Source organism: Mesoplodon densirostris, chromosome 8 (genome assembly GCF_025265405.1).
Source record: "Mesoplodon densirostris isolate mMesDen1 chromosome 8, mMesDen1 primary haplotype, whole genome shotgun sequence".
NCBI lineage: Eukaryota > Metazoa > Chordata > Mammalia > Artiodactyla > Ziphiidae > Mesoplodon > Mesoplodon densirostris.
Window position 1 is genome coordinate 6,716,177 of NC_082668.1, and position 22,328 is coordinate 6,738,504.

Consider the following 22,328-nt stretch of genomic DNA (forward strand, 5'->3'; position numbering starts at 1 on the left):
GACCCTGTTTGTAAGTCCAATTTGTTCGTAAGTCCAACGAAGTTAGCCTAAGTACCCAACTAACACAAGCAGCTATATAGTACTGTATCATAATAGGTTTATTATACTTTCCACACAAATAATACATAAAAACAAACACAAAAAATAAAGAAAACATCTTTAATCTTACAGTACGGTATCTTGAAAAGTACAGTAGTACAGTACAACAGCTGGCATCCAGGGGCTGGCATCGAGTGAACAGGCAAGAAGAGTTATTGACTGGAGGAGGGTGAGGAGGTGGGAGACGGTAGAGCTGAAGGGTCGTCAGCAATAGGAGACGGAGGGCAAGCTGCAATTTCATTCACACCTGACGTTGATAGCACACGTCTGGTTCCTTGCTGGATTCAATTCTATCTACCCTCTTGAAAAAATGATCCAGTGACGTCTGGGTAGTAGCTCTTTTTTCTCGTCACAGATGACACGGTAGCACTGGACTACATTCTGAACGGCTGCTGCAACCTTCGTGTACTGTTCTACGTTCAGGTCCTGTGCCTCAAAAACTAACGGTGCCTCCTCAAACACAGAAAATCCCCTTGCCATTTCCCGCATCGTGAATCTCCTTTGTTCTTCCATTACTTCTTCTTCCTTGTGTCTCTATCCTTTCTCTGGGCCTCCAATTCCTTCAGGTCTTCATTAGTAAGCTCCTCGTGTTGCACAGCAACAGTACTCTACAGGAAAGTACACAAAAGCACAACCACCTGTGGAGGATGCACGCACGGAACAGTGTACGCCAGACACGTGAACTAAATTACGTGATTGAACATGTGAACGCACTTTCGCATCTTTGAAAGTTCGAAACTCGAAGGTTCATTATGGAGGAGACTTACTGTATAAACAGTGCTTCACTAAAGATCCTACAGCTAAATCCTTGCCAACAACCTACTTAGGATAGATCTCAAAAAGAAGGCTCATTAAATCAAAGAATAAACACGTTTTGTGAGCTTTGACTGACATCTTTTGGAAAGTCAATTTGTTGTTGGCTACTTGCACCCTCTTCACTTCCATCAGCCCTGAAACAACAGAAGAAAGTAAACCCTTTTCTTGGCAGCCAAACGTATCGCCTTGATGGTTGTGGTTGATAATTCATCCGGAACGACGTTTTCACTGTTACACAGCAGTTTCTGTGTCAACAAAGGGACCAGCCAAAAGCTGTGCTTCTGCAACCACAGAAATATCACTGGTGGTGACATTTCCACACCTTTCCAACATGAAATTATGCACACAGCAACTCTGTGCAGAATAAATCTCCACTTATTATATAAAATTTTATAAAATGGAGGCACATTTTATGAGAGCTGACATAAAATCATTCAAATGAGAATTATTTCCTATGTACACCTGTAATTTGAACAGCACTTCGAGGGGTGAAAATTCTGGCTGGGCCAACAGGGGGTGCTGTGCAAGTGCAGCCAGAGGCGGAGATGCTGCTGCCCGGCTGAGCATCGCCCTCTTCCTTGCCGCCTACCAAAACCCCGAGAGACTCAGAGGTGCGGCACCCAACTACTTCCGCTGCCGGGAAGGAGCTGATTTGTGATCCTTCCCCATTACTGGGCGATGGGGGTGGTGGGGGAGGAGTCTGCATAGCTGGTCTGGTTCCTGAGGCCACAGGTTTAGGTTACTAGGGTGGGGTGGAAGTGGTGTTCCGTAGGGATGGTGTCAAACTAGGAGCATCATTCCGGGCTCCTTCTTCCTGAGCTGGGCCACTACTTTGGACCATGCATGGGGAAAGCTGGTCAGAAAGGATTGGGAGACCAGCGGGCCAATGCACGGGCTTTAGCTGTTTCAGAGGGGAGCAGCCAAAGTGGGTTTGTTAATTCAAAAAGACACACGCACCCCAATGTTCATTGCAGCACTATTTACAATGGCCAGGACATGGAAGCAACCTAAATGCCCATCCGCAGATGAATGGATAGGGAAGATGTGGTACATATATACAATGGAATATTACTCAGCCATAAAAAGGATGAAATTGAGTCATTTGTAGAGACGTGGGTGGATCTAGAGACTGTCATACAGAGTGAAGTGGGTCAGAAGGAGAGAAACAAATATCGTATATTAACGCATATATGTGGAACCTAGAAAAATGGTAGAGATGAACCGGTTTGCAGGGCAGAAATAGAGACACAGAATTAGAGAACAAACGTATGGACACCATCAGGGGAAAGTGGTGGGGGGGGGGGGGGGTTGGGATGAATTGGGAGATTGGGATTGACATGTACACACTAATATGTATAAAATAGATAATAAGAACCTGCTGTATAAAAAAATAAAATAAAATTCAAAAAAAGGAAAAAAAGTGGGTATGTTTCTGGACCTTCAGTTAAAGACGTGAACTTGAGAAATCGTTTCCATGAACCTATCCATGAGCCCCTGGGGTAGAGCAGATCCTCGGATAGTCAGTGAAGTGAGGGAAGGATACCCTGAAACCTGGGAGTGGTGTCCTAAGAGTGGGGACCAAGCCCTAGGAGAGGTCAGTTTGGACGTCCCAAGTCTCTAAATGAGATAAGTGTTTGAAACTAACGTATATGGAAACACTGAGTCTAGGGAACAGCACGCTAAATTTATGAGCGCCCCCAAGGGAGGAGGAGACACAAAACTGAGCCTATTTGTGAAAGTTACAAATGGGATGTGTAGATTCAGTGGCCACTTGCAGCAAGGTCCTTTGTTACAGGTGGGATTCTCCAGGGAGCAGACAGGGGGACGAAGTTACCATGCAGGATGTTTATTATTAGGGAATGCCCTTCAGATTGGCGGCTGTGAAAGGAAGGAAAAGACTGGGTGCCCATTAGAGTGTCTTTCATTGGCTGAAATGGCCAGGGCTTCAAGTTCCCACCTGGATCTGTCGTTGGATTTGGGCCGCCCTGGGGTTGCAGGATCGGGTGAGGAGCTCTCTACAACTGAGGCAACCCTTGAAGAGGCCGACAGCAGAGGGAGCGGGGGACAAGCCCTCCTGGCAGCTGCAGCCTGAGGCTGGCCGGCAGCATCTCTGTGTCCATCACAATATATTTCCTACATGAGCCCCGATGTTCTAACACCCCCCTTCCCCCCTAATTTCCGCTGGATCGCATGATAGGATTGGGGTGAGGCCTGAGAGGAGGTGAAGAGCCCCATCTAAGGGTCCTAATCATGCTCAAAGTTATACTCATTTTTTATCACACATTGTGGTAACCGCACAAGCACATAAATACGGCTCAGTGATGATGCTGAATTATCCATTCTCTAGAGAAAATATTACAAAGTTAATATCAATGGAGCCGAGTATGCAATAAAAATTATGTACGAAAAAGGTGTGCCCAGGAGGTTAATGAAAATACCGTATTATATTTTCCTGGATTCAGTGACGTTTATCGTATTGCTCCTTTCTAAATGCATGTTCACTTTCCTGCCTCCTTTTGTATTCGTTATTCCGAGATGTCTTTCTCGGCTCTCCGCTCTCGTAACTGCGCGGAGACCAGAGGCGGCCTGGGCGAGAAAGCCGGCCCGGGGCAGGGTTCAGGGCGACATTCAGGTGAGGGGCTGCCCCCCACCGGCGGCGAGTCCCAGCGCAAGTCACCTGGACATCTCTGGTGCACGACAGGGGAAATCAAACTCGTTTGGTCCTGTTGATTAACAAGCACAGGACGCGCGCACGGAAGGTCACGCCATCAACCTCCCAGCGTCAGGCGGCGGATCCCCGCCTCCCCTTTCCGTTCCGTGCGCGCGCCCCGGGCAGGGCGGGGCCGGAAACTCGGGCACGGATTGGCTGGGAGAAAGCTGCGCCAACCTGTTTGAAAGGCCCAATCAGCGCCCTGCCTTTCCGAGACAGCCAATGGAAAACCGGAGGGGCGGGCCGGAAGGGCGGGAGTCGCTATTTGAACCGCGGCGCGGGGAGCGGTCCCCTGTTCGGCTTCCCGCCGAAGTAGGCACTTGGCTCTCCGCGCGCCATGGAGGGCGAGGTCCTGGGAGACGATGAGCTGCTGCGGAAGCTCAGGGACAGCCGCCGCCGCTTCCAGAGGCGCATGCAGCAGCTGATAGAGAAGGTGCGGCTCCCCCCGCTGGAGGGGAGGGGGAGCGGGACGGAAGAGGAAGGAGTAGGGGAGGGAGGAGGAGGCAGGGTTGGGGACTGGGGGGCAGAGACGGGGGTTCGGGACCCCCGAGACTTGCAGCCTCGCGCTGGCGCCTTCTCAGCCCGGGTCAGGGGTTTCCCTCGGCCCTCCGATCTGACGGGATGCCCCTTCCTCTCCCGCAGTACAACCATCCCTTCGAGGACTCCCCGGTGGTGCAGATGTCCACGCTGACCTACGAGACGCCCCAGGGTACGAGTCAGCCCCCCTTTCTGAATATTTACGGTTAAGAGTGTAACTAGAATAGTGTCCTACTAGAGTTTGAAATGCTGTCCCTGCTCTCTTGAAAATAAACCTTGTTCACCTAGTAGGTACTAAACCGTCACTAGTTCCCTTGAACCTATAAATTACTTAAATTACTTATTTCCAACAGAATTACTTATTAAGACAGAATTCTGATGACACATAAATGCATCCTCATTAAAAATGCCCCCGCCTGGGTTGGCATCCCCTCTGGCTGTTTAATAGCCATGTCAGCTTGGGCCCATTGCTTTAGCCAGGCTGTGACTCAGTTTCTTCACCTGTAAAATGGAAAGATGATGACAATAATATTTACTTGGCGTGGAGATTGTGACAGTTACAGAAGATGAAGCTCTTGGAACAGTGCCTGGCACTAGTAACAGTACTGACTGTTATTTGACCTGTTTGATTTGAGGTTCTGAGTACTTTGGAATTTGACCTGAATCTAAGGAGAAGGACCCATTCTGTTTAATGGTTGATGCTGCAAACTGACTTAGATCTCATGGATTCTCTTTGGTAAATAGCTGGAGAAAGTTTGCACTGGGTGAGGTCAGTGCCTGCCATTCAGCCTCATTCCAACTCAGTATTACCTACTAATGAAAGTGAATCTCAGACCCGGTTCTGCTGTGCACCGGACAGACAGACACAAAACAGTTCGTAATTAAATGAAATCCTAGCTCTGCTTTTTCAGCTGGCCTAGCCATACCCTGGGTGAAAAATTTATTCAGGCAGAAGCTAAGGTATTCCAGTAGTAGGTTTCTGTTACTCTGGCCTCTGTCAGGTGGTGACAAGTCTAACCTGAATGCAGGACTCAGGAGTGTGTAGAAATCATTCCTAAGGGTGCTGTCAACAGGCTTCACAGTGTTCTCATGGCCTGTTCATGCAAGGATGGGCAGTGTCTGGAATGCTTTGGTCAGTTCACATATCTTGAACATCACTAATTTCACCAGTGAAAACTCATTTCAGACTCCAGTTTGATAAGAACAGTAGTCGAAGCATCAAACACTGTAGCATGTGGAAGACCTCCTGGAGAGCTTGTTGAAACAGATTCCTGGGGCCACTGACAGCAATGCTGGATGTGGATTCGGTGGGTCTGTGTTCTAACAAATTTCTAGCTGATGGGAGCGCAGCTCCCTAGACCTGTAGCTTCCCTTGGAGAGGCACTTAGTTAGGGAGTGGCCTTTTTGATTACATGCTAGCTGACCACTCTTACAGGGTGAATTCCTGCAATTTAAGGCAAAACCATAGGGGGTAGATTGGAACTAACAACCACACTGATTATGGTGAAGACAGCAGGTGAGTAATAGTCATTCACATGTTGACAGCTAAGCATATGCCTGTGCTTCTAAGAGTCTCAGGTTTCTCAGCACCCTGAGAGGTGGGCATTGTTAGAATCATCAGTGTTTCATAGTAGAGGATACAGCAGAGAGAAGTTAAGGAACTTGCCTGTGTCACTTAGCCAAAGTGGCAAAGCTTTGGTTTGACTCCAAGCGCCTCTGTTCAAGCGTCAGTCTGTTCTGGAAAGGCCACACAGCTCAGTGGTCAGGACCCCAGAGAGTCACTCCCCTGGGTTCACAGCCTGGCCTCACCACATGGGCAAGTGGCCTGGGCTGGTTATTTCACCTTCTCCTTTTGCCTCTGTCCCCATCTGTACAGTGAACTTGGTGAGTATCTATCCGAAAGGAACTAAGTACCATACGAGTTATATGTCAGTGAGTTGTAAATGAGGCGTGCTTGGAAAGGGATAGACTGGAGCCTGGAAGAGTAAGCACCGTGTAATTATTGCTGCTGTTACCATCAGCAGCAGCCATCTCAAGCCTCACAACCCAACCATCCCTTCTTTATTAATTTGAATTTACCTGGGAGCCAACGGAGGTTTAGGGAGAGATTGAGTATCTCGCCCAGATCCTGCTGGCTAGTAAGTGCAGGACTCCAAAACTCAGTGTTTACCCCCTGTGCCGAGGGCTTGCTCTGTAACGTGTACATTGTCCTGAGGAAGCACTTCCGTGGTACATGGGGTAGAGAGGTTGCCCTTGAAAAGTGATCTCTCTCTCTGTAGTATATGGATTGCTCTCAGTATATGTATTTTGAGGACAGTACTTGGCATACATATGTTCGTTGTTTCCATTTAATTTGTGGCTTGATGCTGGATTCAATGAGCTGCTTGCTGCCTGCTAGGTAGGAGAGATTTTCGTTAATGACAGATTTTTGTCTAGTGTTCATTTTTGAAAAACCTTCAACCTCACAAAGATGAGAAACAACAGAATATCAGGAATATGGCTTGGTTATGTCTTGGTTATGTTAGATCTTTCTGTTGCCTGTCACTTTGGTTTTCTTTGAATTCAGATTGAACAGAAACGCAGTATTCATGATGACTTAAGTAGTCATTTTTATTTCTTTTCTTAAGGATTGCGAATTTGGGGAGGAAGATTAATAAAGGAAAGAAATCCAGGACAAATCCAGGTATTCAATGTCAAATTTTATTGCCAACATGCCTTGCCGTGGAGGAAGGTTGATGTGAATAAAGGTGGAGCTGAGCTGGAACTGCGCCCAGGGGCCACAGCAGGGTGTCCTTCCACAGTTTTCTCACCCTAACTGCCCTATTTTCTTGTGTGTAAGGATTTACTGAGATGCATGTCTTCTGTTGCTTGTCAAGTGCAGGTAGGAGCTTGTGATGCTTATGCCCCTTGCATCCCCCTATGTTTCCCCTGCCATGGACCAAGGGGTTCTGACAACTGGAGCCCACCTGTAAGGTGGAGCCAGCTGGATAGACCTCCCCCATCTCCAGCTTCAGCCACAGCTACCAGCTTGCTTTGTCGGGTCCTTACAGGAAAGACCAAATCCAGGTCCTTCCTGGAAGGAAAAAGGCATCTTTCCCTCTTCTGAAAGGAGCAAGAGATTAGGGGGAGGGTGCCCTGTGCCGTTCACTACCTTTTAAAACCCAGGTGTGTTTTTCCCGAGTTTATCCATGGACACAGCAGCTATGTGATCTGTTACCTTCATGGGAGGGGCCTTCCTACTGTGAGGCCCAGGGTGTCTTGTTTTCTTGTGGCAGTGACTTTTGTAAGGATGTCTGGTATCCTCTTAATCACCACTTCTCACCATGTGGTGCTTCCTCGTGGCCAGTTGGGGAGCCGGTGCCCAAGAATGAAAACATCAGTATTAGGGTTACATAGCAATTAACAGCAAATCTGAAATCAAATTTCCTCCTGATTGGTTATTTTAACACATAATACATTTAGTCATAGAAATGTTAGAAATACATATAGCTACTGAAAAGTAACCTGACTCGTATACGCAGAGATAAGAGATAGTCACTAATCATAATAATATTTTAGTATACTGTGACTCCTGTGTATGTATTTATAAATACACATTTCTTTATCCCCATTTTTCTTTTAAATACACTTTTTTTACCCTCTTTTTTCCACTTAATACATATTGTGAAAACTCCTCTTTGTCACCTGTTGTATAATTCAATCTCCTTTTTTAAAAAAACCTGCTCTCTTACTGATAGTCATTTAGCTATTTTCACTTTCCTTTATTATAAGTCAGGATCAGCACTCTTTTCCTGCAAAAGTCTAGATCAGGGGTCCCCAACCCCTGGGCCATGGACCGGTACCGGCTGCACAGTAGGGGGTGAGCGGCAGGCCAGTGAGCAAAGCTTCATCTGTATTTACAGCCGTCCCCCATCGCTCGCATTACCGCCTGAGCTCTGCCTTCTGTCAGATCAGTGGCGGCATTAGCTTCTCATAGGAGCACAAACCCTACTGTGAACTGCACATGCGAGGGATCTAGCCTGCGCGCTCCTCATGAGAATCTAATGCCTGATGATCTGAGGTGGAGCCGAGGCGGTGATGCGAGCGCCGGGGAGCGGCTGCAAATCCAGATTCTCATTAGCAGAGAGGTTTGACGGCACAGAGACCATAATAAATCAGTTGCTTGCAGACTCATGTCAAAACCCTATCAGTGAGTGACAAGTGACAATTAAGCTGCATCTTACGGAGTAGACTGGACATAAGCAACACACTTCAGGTGTCACTGTCTCCCATCACCCCCAGATGGACCATCTAGTTGCAGGAAAACAAGCTCAGGGCTCCCACTGATTCTGCATTATGGTGAGTTGTACAATTATTTCATTGTATATTGCAATGCAATGATAGAAATAAAGGGCACGATAAATGTAATCCACTTGAATCATCCCCAAACCATCCCCCCACCCCCACCCCCCAACCCTCCCGGCCCGGTCCATGGAAAAATTGTCTTCCACGAAACCGGTCCCCGGTGCCAAAAAGGTTGGGGACCGCCGGTCTAGATGGTAGATATTTTAGGCTTTGCTGCCCATGTGGTCTCTGCTGCAGCCACTCAGCTCTGCATCGTAAGGGGAAAGCAGCCAAGGACAATAGGTGAACAGACAGGTACAGCTGTGTTCCAATAAAACTTTATTTATAAGACCCCTGTTGTATACAGAGACCGAGAACCATTCTTATCTCTTCCCAGTGCTGTCACCCCTATTCAGTAAATGCCAAGAAGTGGGATCATTCTGTCAAAGGATATGCATTCTTTAAATTATACATAATAATGGTTCCCACTGATCAGCCAGTGCTTGAATGGTCTTGGTGGCAAAGCGTTCTCATCCGGACATTTATTTAATGTTTTTACTTAAAATTAGGAGGAGCCCTCCCTGGAATCTACGGAATTTTAAGCCCCTTTCCTGGGATTAGAAACCTGGGCGTGGTCTGTGATGACAACTCAGAGGTCCACTGCCTCATTCAAGTCACCACCTGCTGCCCGTCCTGGGGCTGTGGAGGCAATAGGCCCCGTGGACTGTGCATTGACTCAAGGGTTTGTCCTATCACATGGCCTGGGTTCTCTTTCCCACCCCAGAGCTGCCCGTAGTTAGACGCTGGTGCCGACTGGCTGCTTCCCCACGATTCTCAGGCCAAGTTCTGTGATGCCTCCAGACACAAAACAGCTCCGGACACTCTGCCCTATCCCAGCTCACCCAAGGCAAAGGTGGTGACATCCCCCAGGCAGGATTCACAGACACCTAGGAGATGATGCCTGGGCGCTGCCCCGAAAGGGACAGGCCTCACCACGTTCTCACTCCTGTTCTTGCAAGGCTGGGGTAGTCCTAAAAATATTTTAGCCCATCTGGCATCTTGAATTCTCCAATCTCCCTAATGAGAGCCCATCCATGGCATTCGTTATGGTTGTTAGAGAGGCCAGTTGTGTAGATGAGGCTCTAGAGAGGGAAGTATGGCCTCCTCGGGGGCGGCCCACTGAATGCCCTGCAGGCTGAGTCCTGGTCAGGACAGCTGACCGCCCTGTGGCCAGAGCTCAGGTTGAAAGTGGCTCCCCATGCCAGGGTCCCACCACATGCTGAGGCTTTTAAAGGAATTGTAGGTCTCATGACATGGAGATAAACTCACTGTTAAGATAAAAAAGTCACAGAAAGTCCCCCAGGGGCCTCTTGAATTTCCAGATTCTACCTGAGGATCTGGTGACAGTTGTGTTCTGTTTTGTTCTTGTTCTGTTTTGGCCTTGGCCCTGTGCTTGCCTCCAGGCCAGGGCGTTCTGGGCCTGTCCACTCGTGCCCCTGTTTCCCCGCTTTCCCTGCTCCATCACTTACCATCCAAGTGGTTTCTGAGGCACCAGCCCTTGGCATGGTCAGAGGAAGAAAGCTGTGTTCTTTTTCCAAGGGAAAGCTTGTCTATCTCCTAGGAGTTTTGAGGCCTTTTGTACCGTAATGTTCTAGAAGAGAAGCCCCAGGAAACTTCCTGTTCTCTCATACACTAAAGGAAGAGGAAGGATCGTCGGTGTGTTACTTGACAGTGGCTTTGAAATGTGTTATGACCGAATCAAGCGTATCTTATTGACTTCAAGGGCTCCCCGGTGAAGACGGACGACAGGACAGATGAACCCACACGAGTCCCAGCTGGAGGTCACGAGCTTCCCTTGCCCTGCACACAAGTTGAGGGTGAGTGTCCTGGCACTAGAAAGCCAGGTCCGGAGGGACGTGGGTTTTTTGTCAGAACATTTCAAGTCTAGATCCCTCACTCTGACTTTTTCCAAGGTGTATTTTAAAAACTAAAACATTTGAAAGTGCCCTGTTACTTCTCTCTAAGCTCTTCTAAGGAGCTGTCTCGCTCACAGTTACATTGTGGTACCTGACACATAAACGGTACTCGAATATTCTAGAATAATAAAGCCCTCACCCCCCATCCACCCATTTTGTTTTGTTTTGACCTTTTGCCAAAAAAAAAAAAAAAAAGGTTAATCTCAAGAATTTATTAACAGTAAGATTTGATGTGCCCTTGCAGGCTGGTGTCATGGACCACTAACTCCTACGCGCCCTGTAGGCGTCCTTTCTCCTGTTTCCTGTTCCCTTGGGGCCTCCTTTCCCTTCCTCAGGCTAGCCGTGCTGCTGAGCCCCTGGCCCAGTCTGTTTTCTTAGAAATCCACCCATCATCTTTCTTTCTGTCCCAGCCTCTCGCTCTACCCTGGGTACATCCCATCAGCTCTCACCTTGAACACACAGAACAGAATTCATATCTCCCGTCTCGGGCCCCTTTCTAGCTGCCTCCCCGTGTTCACCTTCCCTTCACAACCCAGTCTGTAACAGTGGCCCATTTCACCGCCTCTGGTGTTCTTGGCCCCATGCCCACCTCAGCTGGGCCCCTTCTGGCTTCTGGCTCCGGCTCAAAAGCACACCTTGTGGTGAGGCTCCCGGCGGCCCCGTGGCTGAATCCAGTTGGCATTCTTTGATTGTTATCCTGTTGTCCTCTCAGTAGCATTCGAAGCTTCTGGAAAGTCTGGCCGTGGCCTCAGTGCCCCTGAGCCCCCCGGGCTTTCTCCCTCCTCTCAGCCCCTCTATCGTCCCACCTCCCACCTTCACTGGTGCCCTTCCCCGAGAGCTGGGCATCTTTGTCCCTCACTCCAGTGGAATCCCCTGCCCAGACCCGCTCTGGGTGTGTTTATTGCCAGCGGCCTCTCTCCTTGAACTCTTTGTCTGCACTCTGCCTATCTCAGCTCAAAAAGCCAACCCAGCAGACCTGTCCTCAGGACAAGGCCACCACCGTCTTCCCTGTAGAATGAGCCAGAAACCCAGCACCCTCTTGGCCTCAGCCCCTCCCTCTCCCTCACGTCTGAGACTGCGCTGTCCCGTGCCTTTGCCACCACCGTCTCTCTTGCCCCTCTACCCCATGCCTCCACGGTGCCAGCTCCTGTCTCCACCTGGCCTCCACCCCGCTGACACCTTTAAACGTGCGAATCTGGTCACGTGGCTTCTCTGTTCAAAGCACTGCAATGGCTGCCCATTCCTCTGAGAGTGAAAAGAATTCAGACCATGCATGACCTGCCCACTGTCTTTTCGCCGCCCCCTGGAAGCCCCCTGGTCCCCAGATCAGAGCAGACTCCCACTTTTACCTGTGTTCTCCACACCTGGCTCTTCCCCTTGTGGCAGCTAAACAGCTGAGTAATTACAGACTTTGTAATTGTTCTTGAACACCCATGTCCTGTGGGACTGGCCTTTCTGCAGCCTTTGTCCGCCCTGCCCAGGCCCTTGCTCGCACTGGGCAGTCAGAAATATGGGCTGAGTCCTAAAGGGGAAACCGGTGGTCTTTCAGATCAGAGCTAGATAGAACTTGATGGAGATGTTTACTCATGGGTGTTATTTGTTTACCGGTATCAATCCAAATTTTAACTCCATAAAGCCTTGGGTCCGTGAATTTCCTGCACTGCTTGAAATCAGTAGAAATAGTTCTTCTTGAGCTGAACTGTCCAGTGTGGTAACCACCAGTCACCTGTGACTATTCAAATTCATTGAAAATTAAGTGAAGTTTCTAATTCAGTTCCCTAGCCTCCCTACCCACATTCCACGTGTTCAACAGCCATGTGTGGCTAGTGGCTGACATCCTGGACAGCAGCTGGGGGACCTTCCGCCATCACAGAAGGTTCTATTGGACAGTGCTGGCCTAGAGGGACTCAGCTTCCAGGATCAGAGGCCATGGAAAGAGCCAGAGGTGATACAAAAGTTGCTTGCCCACGTCTCCCCGACTCTGGGCATGTTCCTGTTCTGATGGTTTCTCTGCATGGCGACAGATGGCCACGTCCCTATTAAAGGGGGCCACTTGAAGCAATAGGAGTTTTCAGTGTAAGGTGTACTCAAGCAATGCAAAAACTATCCTTGAGAGAAAAATGCAAGCTTTCTTTAAAAATTCTGATGGAAATTTCCTTTGCTTTTAGATTCAGTAAGCAGTGACACTGATACAACTCTATTCCAGGAAGATGTGGTTGCTGGTAACTTGATGGTAAGACCTGTCTTTTGTAATGAGGGACAGAGTTGAGGCTTGGGGACAAGTACACGTTCTCATGACCTGCATCTTCCTGTAAGTCCCCTTCTGAGGCTCTCTCTTTGCTGACATCACCCCTCAAGTCTCTGTCCCCACGTTCAGATCCCCTAAGGCAGCAAGTCACCCCTTCTCAGTTCAGCACGTACTGTCCCAGTTCAAGCCTGATTTGCTGAACTTACATAAATGTTGGGTGATGTTCCCTCTGCAAATAGAACAATCCCGGTGTGCCCTGGACCTTGACCGACCTCACAGTGTAGAAAGTTGGGTTCTGAGTGGGTCTTTCCCCATAGAGACGGTGTCATAAGGGAGGTGCTCTGGGGAGCGTTTCCAGGTCAGCCCTCGGGATGGACGGGAACACACAGGACAGAATCCACCCGAGCCTCTGACCTGACCCCTGGGTCAGATGCCAGAATAGCTGGCATGTGGTTTTCCTCTAAAAGCACTACTTTTGTGCAGAGGTTTGCCCACACACCCGTGTGTGACTGGTAGTGTCTACCTAGAATTAGGTAGTGGCCCTGGGGGAGGAAAGGGGTGCGTTGTGAGGTATTGTGTCGGGGTGGCAGTGAAGGAGAACAGGCGGCCCTGACGGTAAAGGGCCGAGGTGTCGGCCATTCCCCAGTGTGTTCCTGTGACCCCCCAGTCTGCAGCCCCAGGCCCTGACTAAGCCCCACCGGGGTGCACAGTGGAGGCTGAGGCCCCCTATTTCCAATGTATGGCAGGTGAGGGATAGGAGAGGCAAGGGTTCCTGCCCCCTGAGTTGGACACTGAACTTCTTTTCTGATAAACATACCAACTGGGGTCAATTCCAGTAGCTGTGTCCTAAACTCGCCGAAGAATACTGTTTCTTTTTTTCTCTTGTTCTAGTAATATTGTCATAAACTTCTCCAAACTGGTGTGTTTTGTCTTTCTATTTTCTTTCCGATTGTTACCATTGGGTCAGTTCCCTAAAGTCAGATTCCAGGGTCAGGTAGATTTTCAAAGGGGGCTGGACCACTTTGTGCTGCTAACAGCAGGAGGTGAAGAAGTGACTTCGAGGAACTTCATTTAAAGACATGTACACTAACGAGGTTGCCAGTGTGTCCCAGGATCCCAGAGCTCGGCCGAACCCAGTAGCTCTTACGAATACTGACTTCTCTTTGGTGTCAGCCTGCAGTGCCCTGGAGCCCATTGAAAAATGAGCTAAGGAGGAAGTACTTGACACAAGTGGATATCCTGCTGCAGGATGAAGGGTCTTTGGAGGTAATGTTTCCTAGGGTGTGTCTTCATATAAGTAAACCATGAACTAAAGACACACTGAGGTGTCATCTCATCTTGTTCACTCGCTACAGAGCCTGCAAAGAGCATTTCAACGGCTGTTTCCAAACCGTTTCGCTCACAGGCTCCCCAGTTCCCGCTCTTCCTGAGTAAACACTCTGGGACCCTCGGGCAGCGGGATCGGCTGCCCGCTGTGCTCTGGGCAGCTCACAGGATCTAGTAGGGCCCCCACCCTCAGGTAGAGAGCTTTTAAGCCGCATAATTAGGGAAGCTGTAGCACCTACCTCCCTCCTTCCCTGCCGTGACCGGGGCTGCCACGGGCCGCAGGGCGCCTGTTCTGCCTGCTTCGGCCGTGATGTTGGCAAGATCGGGGGCTGCGGTGGACCTCGTGGGAGGTGGGCAGCTCACCAGCCCCTCTCCCAGGCCTGATGCCCTCCACCTTCCACGGCAGCCAGTTTCCTGGAGCTTTGCCTGAAGGAGAGCAAAAGGCTAAAGGTGGAGTTCACGCAAAGATGCCAACTCTTTAGTTTTCCAAGTTCTGTCAGTCTCGTCTACTAAAACAAAGGACTTTTTTTTAATTAATTAATTAATTTATTTATGGCTGTGTTGGGTCTTCGTTTCTGTGCGAGGGCTTTCTCTAGTTGTGGCGAGCGGGGGCCACTCTCCATCGCGGTGCGCGGGCCTCTCACTATCGCGACCTCTCTTGTTGCGGTGCACAGGCTCCAGACGCGCAGGCTCAGTAGTTGTGGCTCACGGGCGCAGTTGCCCCGTAGCATGTTGAATCCTCCCAGACCAGGGCTCGAACCCATGTCCTGTGCATTGGCAGGCAGACTCTCAACCACTGCGCCACCAGGGAAGCCCCCAAAGGGCATTTTAATACCAAATAACTAGGCAGTATGTGTTCTGGAATAAATAATTCATCTCAGAGGCAGCCAACTTAACAGGAGCGTGGATATTTTCTTATGCTGCTGCTGACAGTGAGAAGCCTGTATCTGAACGAGCGGATGTATGGGAAATGCCTTTTTCCTTTGTCTGGAAGCAGCAAGCGTGGCCTTTTGGTCGCCCTGCCGGTCAGGGAAGGAGGCCAGGGCCGGGACCAGCTCCGTTGTCCCAGCGACGGGTTCTCCTTCCCTCCATCTGCCTGGACTGGCTGTCCTTGCTGTCAGAGGATAACAGTGGAGGAGGAAAAGCCGCCAGACCTCCCGAGAGAGATTCTGGCCGACGTGGGGCAGTGGTGGCCCTTGGGGGGCAGGGGGCGGTACCTGGAGGCCATGGGGGCAGAGCTCCTGGATCTTGCTAAGACAGCGCTTCCCACCACTGCTGGAGGCCCAGCCGGCCGCTGCCTGTCATGGTCGCGCGTGTCACCACTGCAGCCGCAAATGGATGCGCCGTCTGTGGTTGGGAGAGCAGTTGGAGCAGGAAGCCCGAGCCGACACCGGATAACTCCTTTGTTAAAGTCATCTGCTTTGATTTCAGTGTGCCGGTTACGGAGAGAGAAAGGACACCCGTGTGACCCTGGTCCCCTCATTGGCCTCGCCCGCCAGGCCTGCCCGAGGTGAGTGTGACATAGAAACTTTGCACGGACCATTCACTTGTGGTAGAGCCACGGCGCCCTGAGCTGGGCGTGTTTCATCACCCTGAACTGTGAGAGACACGTGCACGTCATAGGTAAACTATTACGTGTTAAGAAACAAAGTGCTCTTTCCTTCCGGGACTCGCATGCTCATTGCTAATTAGCTCTTTATCCCAACGTAGCATTTTGAAAATTTTTGAATCTCCAGAAATGTAGGACTCATACAATAAACATCCTTTACCTACATTTGCAATTCACATTTTGTCACGTTTGCTTTATCACTCCCGACATACACGCATGTACCCGTGTGTATATGTATTTGCATTCATGTATATACCATCCCTAAATGCTTCAGTGTCTCCGAAGAACAGGCTGAGTCCCCTCAGAACCACATTTAACTTGGCACACGTTGAAATGTCACAGTGACACAATACATTTTTACCCAGTCATGCCATCGTTGTCCTTTGCAGCCTTTTTTGTTTGTTTAACCAGCTCAGGACCCACTGGGGCACCATCTGTCGTGCTGACTGTCTCCTTCAGTCCAGAAGGGCCCCTCGGCCTTGCTGTTGTCACCATCATCATCTTTGCCATCAATGACTTTCTTGAATAGTCCTGGCCTCCAGTAGATTTGCAGAATGTCCTTCAATTTGGACTTATATGTGGTTAAGTTTATGTTAAACATTATTGGCAAAAATACTACACAGGTGACGTTTTTGTCCTCTCAGGACATCCTGTCAGCCTGTCCCATTGTTGGTGACTTGAGTCTGGTCGCACAGTTAAGGCAGGCCCCACCAGATTTCTCACTGCAGAAGTGCCTTTTATCCTTGGAGTCATCTGTGGATGACCCCTTGAGGTTGCCTGGTAGCCTTTTCCCCAGAACCCACGCACCCCATGGTTTTTAGCATCTCGCCATGACTGTTGCCTGAGCTGGGGCTGAACACAGGCCTTTTCTGGTCCTGCCATTCCCCCTGCCTGCATTCGTTGGCATTCTTGTATAAAGGACGCTGAGCTGTCTCCCTTCCATTTCTTTTTTTTCCCTTCCTTTATCCTCCCCAACATGCTTTTTCTTTATTTAACTCTTCCAGAATCAGTAAGAACTCATGGAGTTTTTTTTTTTTTTTTAATTCACATAAGAACCTGTTGTCAGTTTTCATCACCCGTTAAGCCTGGAGGAGCCCCTTCCGTGCTGGCTGCTGCGTCCTCCGACCTGTCCCCGTGGGGTTTGGAGCTCTTCATCCCCCACCCTGATTCCAGAATTTTCCCCCAGCCCCCGCTGACTCCTCCTTAACAACGAGGCTCATTTGGCCAGTCGTGCAGCACAAAGTAGCCTCAGGATCACAGCACCTGGTACCACTCTGCTCAACAATGTGCTGAAGAAGGTTCCAGATCTCCAAGCAGCATTATATTATCCTCATTATATTATCCTCAGATAATATCCCACTGAGGGAGCACGTTCAGAGTTATTTGGATTCTATTTTCTCTTTTGGTTGTTGTCAGTCTGACATACAATCAGGGTCATTTTCCCTGTCTGTATTCAGTTTTAGAGTTATCCCCATCTTTGTTGGTTTAATTTTATTTTTCTAATATGTAAAACATTTAACACGATGCAAAAGTCAAAGCTGTGTAAAGAGGTGTGTTCAGGAGTCTTCCCCCTTCCCTACCCAGCCCTGTAGGCAAACAGGGTCATTATTTTCTGGTTTCTAATTAATCTTTGACAAGGCAACCAATTTCCAAACCATCACACAGGGAAGGAAGACTCCTTTTAGGAAGGTCAGTGGAGAGTAAATTGTTTTGGTAGCTAGAAAGAAATCTCTGAGAAGAGTCTATTCCCAAATATTTGTGAATTTTTCTTTTGCTTTTGTTTTTCGTATTGCTTAAAAAGAAATCACAATGTTATGTTATACTCCTAAAACTAACATAATGTTACATGTCAGTTATATCTCAATTAAAAATAATAATTAAAAAAAAAAAAACCCATGCTGGTCCCCATCCAGCCTTCGGTTCCCTGATCTCTGCGTGTGGTCGGTTTTAAATGGTTAACATGCCTTTGCCTTGTGTGTGTGTTTTTCCAGGATACTACGGTGACATCTCTGAAGAGAGCCCCGGTGGCCCATTTCAGCCAACTTCATTGCCCAGAGAGGGTGATGCTTCACGCTCTTGCTCAGCAGGCCTGGCCCTGGTGCCGAGGGGTGATGGCATCTCCTTACAGGGAGGGACCGGTGGCAGCAGCTTCTCAAGCAGCCAATGCTCTGAGGCTGAGGACATCTGCAACGCGACACTCAGCGATCTGTACGCGGGCATGCTGCACTCCATGAGCTGCCTGCTGGGTGTGAGGCCCTCCTGCGTCATCTCCACCAAGACGTTCATCCGCCAGAACTGGAGCTCCAAGCGGAGGCACAGGTGTAAGAGCAGAATGAACAGAACGAGCTGCAGAGGAGGCGGGCGCTCTAGGAGGAGCCCCCAGGAGAGACGTCCACCTAGCTCCGAACCTGCGAAGGACGTGGCAGTGTTAAGAGATCGTGAGAACATACTCGATGTTTCTGGCCATAAGATGGGTTTAACATTGGGGAGGGCTTTTCTTGAAGTAAACAAACCCCAGATCCACGCATTCGCTTCACATTGGAAGGAGTTTCCGAGAACGCCTCAGAAGCATCATTCTTCATTGACTTACTTAGACTCCAATGCAGTGTATCATCTTGATCAGGAAAATAGATTCATGACATTAAAGTGGTTGATTTCTCCTGTAAAAATAGGTTCTAGACCCAGAGTACCGCCGGGCGAGGGAGGGAATCGTTATAGGGAGATCGAAATCAGATTTGACAAGCTTCATCAGGAATATTGCTCGAATCTTAGGAAGCAGCCCTGCCTGACTTACCTTCCCAGCTCCTCGGCTGTGGATGTGTACAGAGGTGGTCCAGCAAGCCCTGGTAGCCCCCAGGGCGTAGAAGCCCACAGGCCAACTAGCCCTCTCCGCAGAGCAAAAGCTAAGAGGTTGAGTGAGGCTTTTGAAAGCCTGGGCAAAAGATCTATCAGAGAGGGTAGCTGCCCACCAAAGAGTGATTCCTTCCCTTCACTTTCAAAGACCAACTGCACATGCAGCCCGGGCCGCTCGGAGCAGACCTCTGACCTTGCTTGTCAAGGAAATGATCTGGGAGGATTTAGGAAGTCAGTTTCGCTCAACAAAGCCATTTCAGTACCCAGGGTACAACCTCCAGGCTATGCCAGGGATCGTTACAATGACATTAAAGAAAAATTTGACAAGCTTCATCAAAAGTATTGCCAAAAATCGCTTCAGCAGACGCATGTGCCTTCATGTACCAGAGCATCTCCAGATAAAGCAAGTGTGGGAGTTCGGTATCAAAAGGAAGACTTCTTAGGAAAATTCCATCCAGACTCTGGTTCCCAGGGCCCCCCAAACTTGTCATCATCACCCCAGCAGAGCATTAAAAGTCCTCTCGGCTCAAACACAATTGGGGCCCCTCCATCTACAGGTTTTGCTCTCGATGCCAGCTGGGGCCATCAAGTCCCCACAAAACGACGCCGATTATCAGACCCTCAGGTGTACAGACGGTGGGCTGGACCCTGGGATTTCTCACCTGTGGGCAGAGCCATCCCGAGGCCTGGGGAAGAGGCTGGCTCTTTACAGCCCACCTGGGAAGAGAAGAAGGTACGTTTCTGTTTGTCAAATGTGGGTGTTTTGCAGCAGGATTCTTAGGTGTTAATTTTCCGAACTTTCTCCCAAATTCTCTTCCTTCCTCTAAAATCAGCATTTTTACACATTTTCTATTGGAGTGCATTTAGGGGATGTTTCTAAAAAGCTTCCCTTAAGACACTCTATCCCATCCTTGTCAAACTGTCACTTCCAGCCTCTTCACCTCACACTCAGAACGTAGCTGTTGCAGGCAAAACTGATCTAGAATTGACGACTCTGACCCCTTCTGGATCCCTCCTGGGGACAGAGCAGGAGTCAGCCCTTGAAGGACCCCCAGCAGCATCCCACACACGTGAGGAGCCGGACCACACGCTGCTGCTCGGCCCACGGTCTCCTGTCCTCCCCACTGAAGCCCATCTGTTCCCCAACCTTGGCCACGGTTTAGCTTGTTCAGGTGCCTTAAGCTGAAGCTTTACCCTGCATGCACCATTGTATCTTCTCCAGAGGCAAGCCACCCTGAGTGGTTAAATTTTCTCACGTGGGTGCCAGCTTTCCCAGCATGCATTTCAGCATGTTGCACGCAGGGAATTGAACGATGTATCCCGAGTCCATGTCACTTGTCCACTGGCTGATGGGGTCTGACTGAGTTTGGTTTGGCCGGCTCCTGGAACTACAATATAAACATACTTAACCATTTTTCTGTATTTTCTTTTCTTTCTCTACTTAACATTATAAATTTCTTGAAAGGGACCGAATCCTCATGAGCTGTGAACGCAAGGAATTTTAAGGGCTAACCTCTGAGTGCCCTCTGCTCCAGGCCGTGTTAACCCTTTTTCACACCTTCCTTCCTTAATCCCCATGCAAACACTTTGATTAGATAGGTTCTGTCCAATAGGCAGTGCCAGCTCTTCTTATAAGGAAATGTAGTCTTAACTGCTGAATCCACACAGGCAGTGCATGGCTGGGCCAGGATTCGAAAGCCCGTGGCCTTAACCACCAGTTTGCACTGCCTGCCTGAGGGGTTACTGTTACTTTTTTTTTCTTTACGTTCCGTAGGGTATTTATTAAGCATCATAGCATTCTCTATAATGACTCAAATATTTATGTATATTCAATGGAGTTGAATACAACAGTTAAGCTTTTGGGGGCAGGCAATGGGAATTGTAGTGGAATTATACTGAAATCCTTTTTTTTTTTTTTTTTTTAGAGGAAAGAACAACACATCTTTCAGGATGGAAGAGAAAAGTGATTTTGTGTTAGAAAACCTCAAAGCTGAAAATCTATTGCCAAGTTATTCTGAAGTATTCCCTCTTTCCTCTCTGATTTTTATGTATTTTTTTAAATTCTCAAGAATATGTGACAACTTGCTTTGCTTATCTGCCCTTCAAAGCAAATTTCTATGAATTGGTTCCGTTGAGATGACTCTGGGTTCTTGGAAATTATGTGAATAAAGTTGACCAATTAAAAATTTTAATGTTATTCTTTATAGGCCGATTTTTCTCATGTTTTCTTTGTTACATTTAGACGTGACCAGAGAATCCTCCCTTACATTTCCTATTTCCTTAGAGAAATCGTTTGCTATGAAACCTAAGTTTAAGCCCTGGATACAGTGATCCTGGAAGGAAAATACAGCTGCTTAGTCTTTTAAATTCAGACCCATGGGACTTGGTATCTTCCATAATAGGAGGTAGCAAATTGAACCATCGTACAACTTACCCATAAAATAATTCCTAACATTTTAATATTTTTAGGTGAAAACATAAACAGTCCTGTGATGGTCCCAAAACACACTTGTAGCCACTCAGCACCCATGACACCTCATGATTTTTTTTTTTTTACCTTCCCAACTTTATTAAAGAAAATGTAGTGATGGTAAATATCTCTAGAACATAGTCAATTTTCTGGAATCCTTCCCTTGAAGACATGACGTTTCCAAACACATGCCAAAGCGTACATGGTTCCCAACTGTACTAAGTAGGTGAGAAGCTGAAATCCTAAAGTGTTCATCTTCCAACTTTCCCCAGTCTGTGGTCTGTCTTTGGGTCGGCAATAATTGCCTGAACAGCTACTATGGCTTGATTAATCTTTGTCTGTAGCTCTCTGAGCTCCTCTATATGCAGCAGTTGCAGAATTTGAGCAGCTTCATGAAGAACTGCATTTACCTCCTGTGTCAAAACCAAGAATATGCTTGTCTAAAGCAACAGGCAAGCCCTCTTTTGTTTGATTTGCTTTAGCAACTACATCCTGGGTCAGGCGCTCCTGGGCCAAAATGCGAATTGCCTTAAGCATTACCAGGTAATCGTCATGACGCTGAATCTGAAGAAGGTTAGCCAAAGCCATTACACCAGCCTTAAAATCAGGATTATTTACATCCAAATTGATCAAGGCTCTGCATTTTTAGCTGCATTGTCAGCGTTTTTTATATTATCAGGTACCAAGTCCTTGTATTTTTCAGCATTATCTCCATATTCAAGTCTAACAGCTAAACCAAGAAGCCAGTCAATTGCTTCTGGTCGATCTTGAATCTTGAAAGGACAGTTAACATCTCTGAGATACTTTTCAAAGAACTTGGGCCAGTCACTGCTTTGGATGTTTCTTAAATTACCTCTGTCTTCAATCTTGTAGTGTCTGATTTTCTAGTCTTCGAGCCAAACAATAAAGTTTCTAAATTCTGTTTCATCTTTGCAGTTGAAGCCGGCAGGGTTGTGGTAGTCGAGGGCCGTCAGCTTGCGTCGGAACATGGTGCCCGCTGCTCGCTCTGGTCCCCCGGGCTGCGGCCGGGAGAGGAGAGGCGAGGAGGAGCGGGCGGCACAGACACCGGCAACGTGGCGAGAGCACACCTCATGATTTTTATTGGAACTGTTTATAACAGGATATCACAGTGACTTTTTTTTTTTGGTTTTAATTTCTATGCCCTTTAATTTTGTCTATATTTTTGATACACATAACATTTAAATTTTTTAATTCTTGTTTTTGTTTTTTTCAGTTGTAGAGACAGTTTCTCATCTAGGTCACCATAAGGTACAGAGGGCTTATTGGCTTGTACTGGAATGGGCCAAGGTAGACACTGGGAACGTAGGGAGCTCTGGCAATTCACTGGTTCTAGCATCTCT

The 22,328-nt window shown here is 48.3% G+C and overlaps 1 protein-coding gene and 1 pseudogene across 1 annotated transcript; one reads left to right on the forward strand and one right to left on the reverse strand.

Annotated features, from left to right (window-relative positions):
• The first annotated feature begins 3,905 nt into the window (after positions 1-3,905).
• Positions 3,906-20,701, forward strand: HJURP (Holliday junction recognition protein). The gene is made up of 9 exons (XM_060106904.1): positions 3,906-4,058; positions 4,268-4,334; positions 6,790-6,845; positions 10,269-10,362; positions 12,630-12,694; positions 13,883-13,975; positions 15,467-15,545; positions 17,636-19,230; positions 20,423-20,701. The coding sequence occupies exons 1-9, from the start codon at positions 3,963-3,965 to the stop codon at positions 20,462-20,464; spliced, it is 2,187 nt and encodes a 728-aa protein (XP_059962887.1). The 5' UTR covers positions 3,906-3,962; the 3' UTR covers positions 20,465-20,701.
• Positions 20,702-21,062: 361 nt separating this feature from the next.
• On the reverse strand, positions 21,063-22,030 carry LOC132495245 (RNA transcription, translation and transport factor protein-like; annotated as a pseudogene).
• Positions 22,031-22,328: the final 298 nt, after the last annotated feature.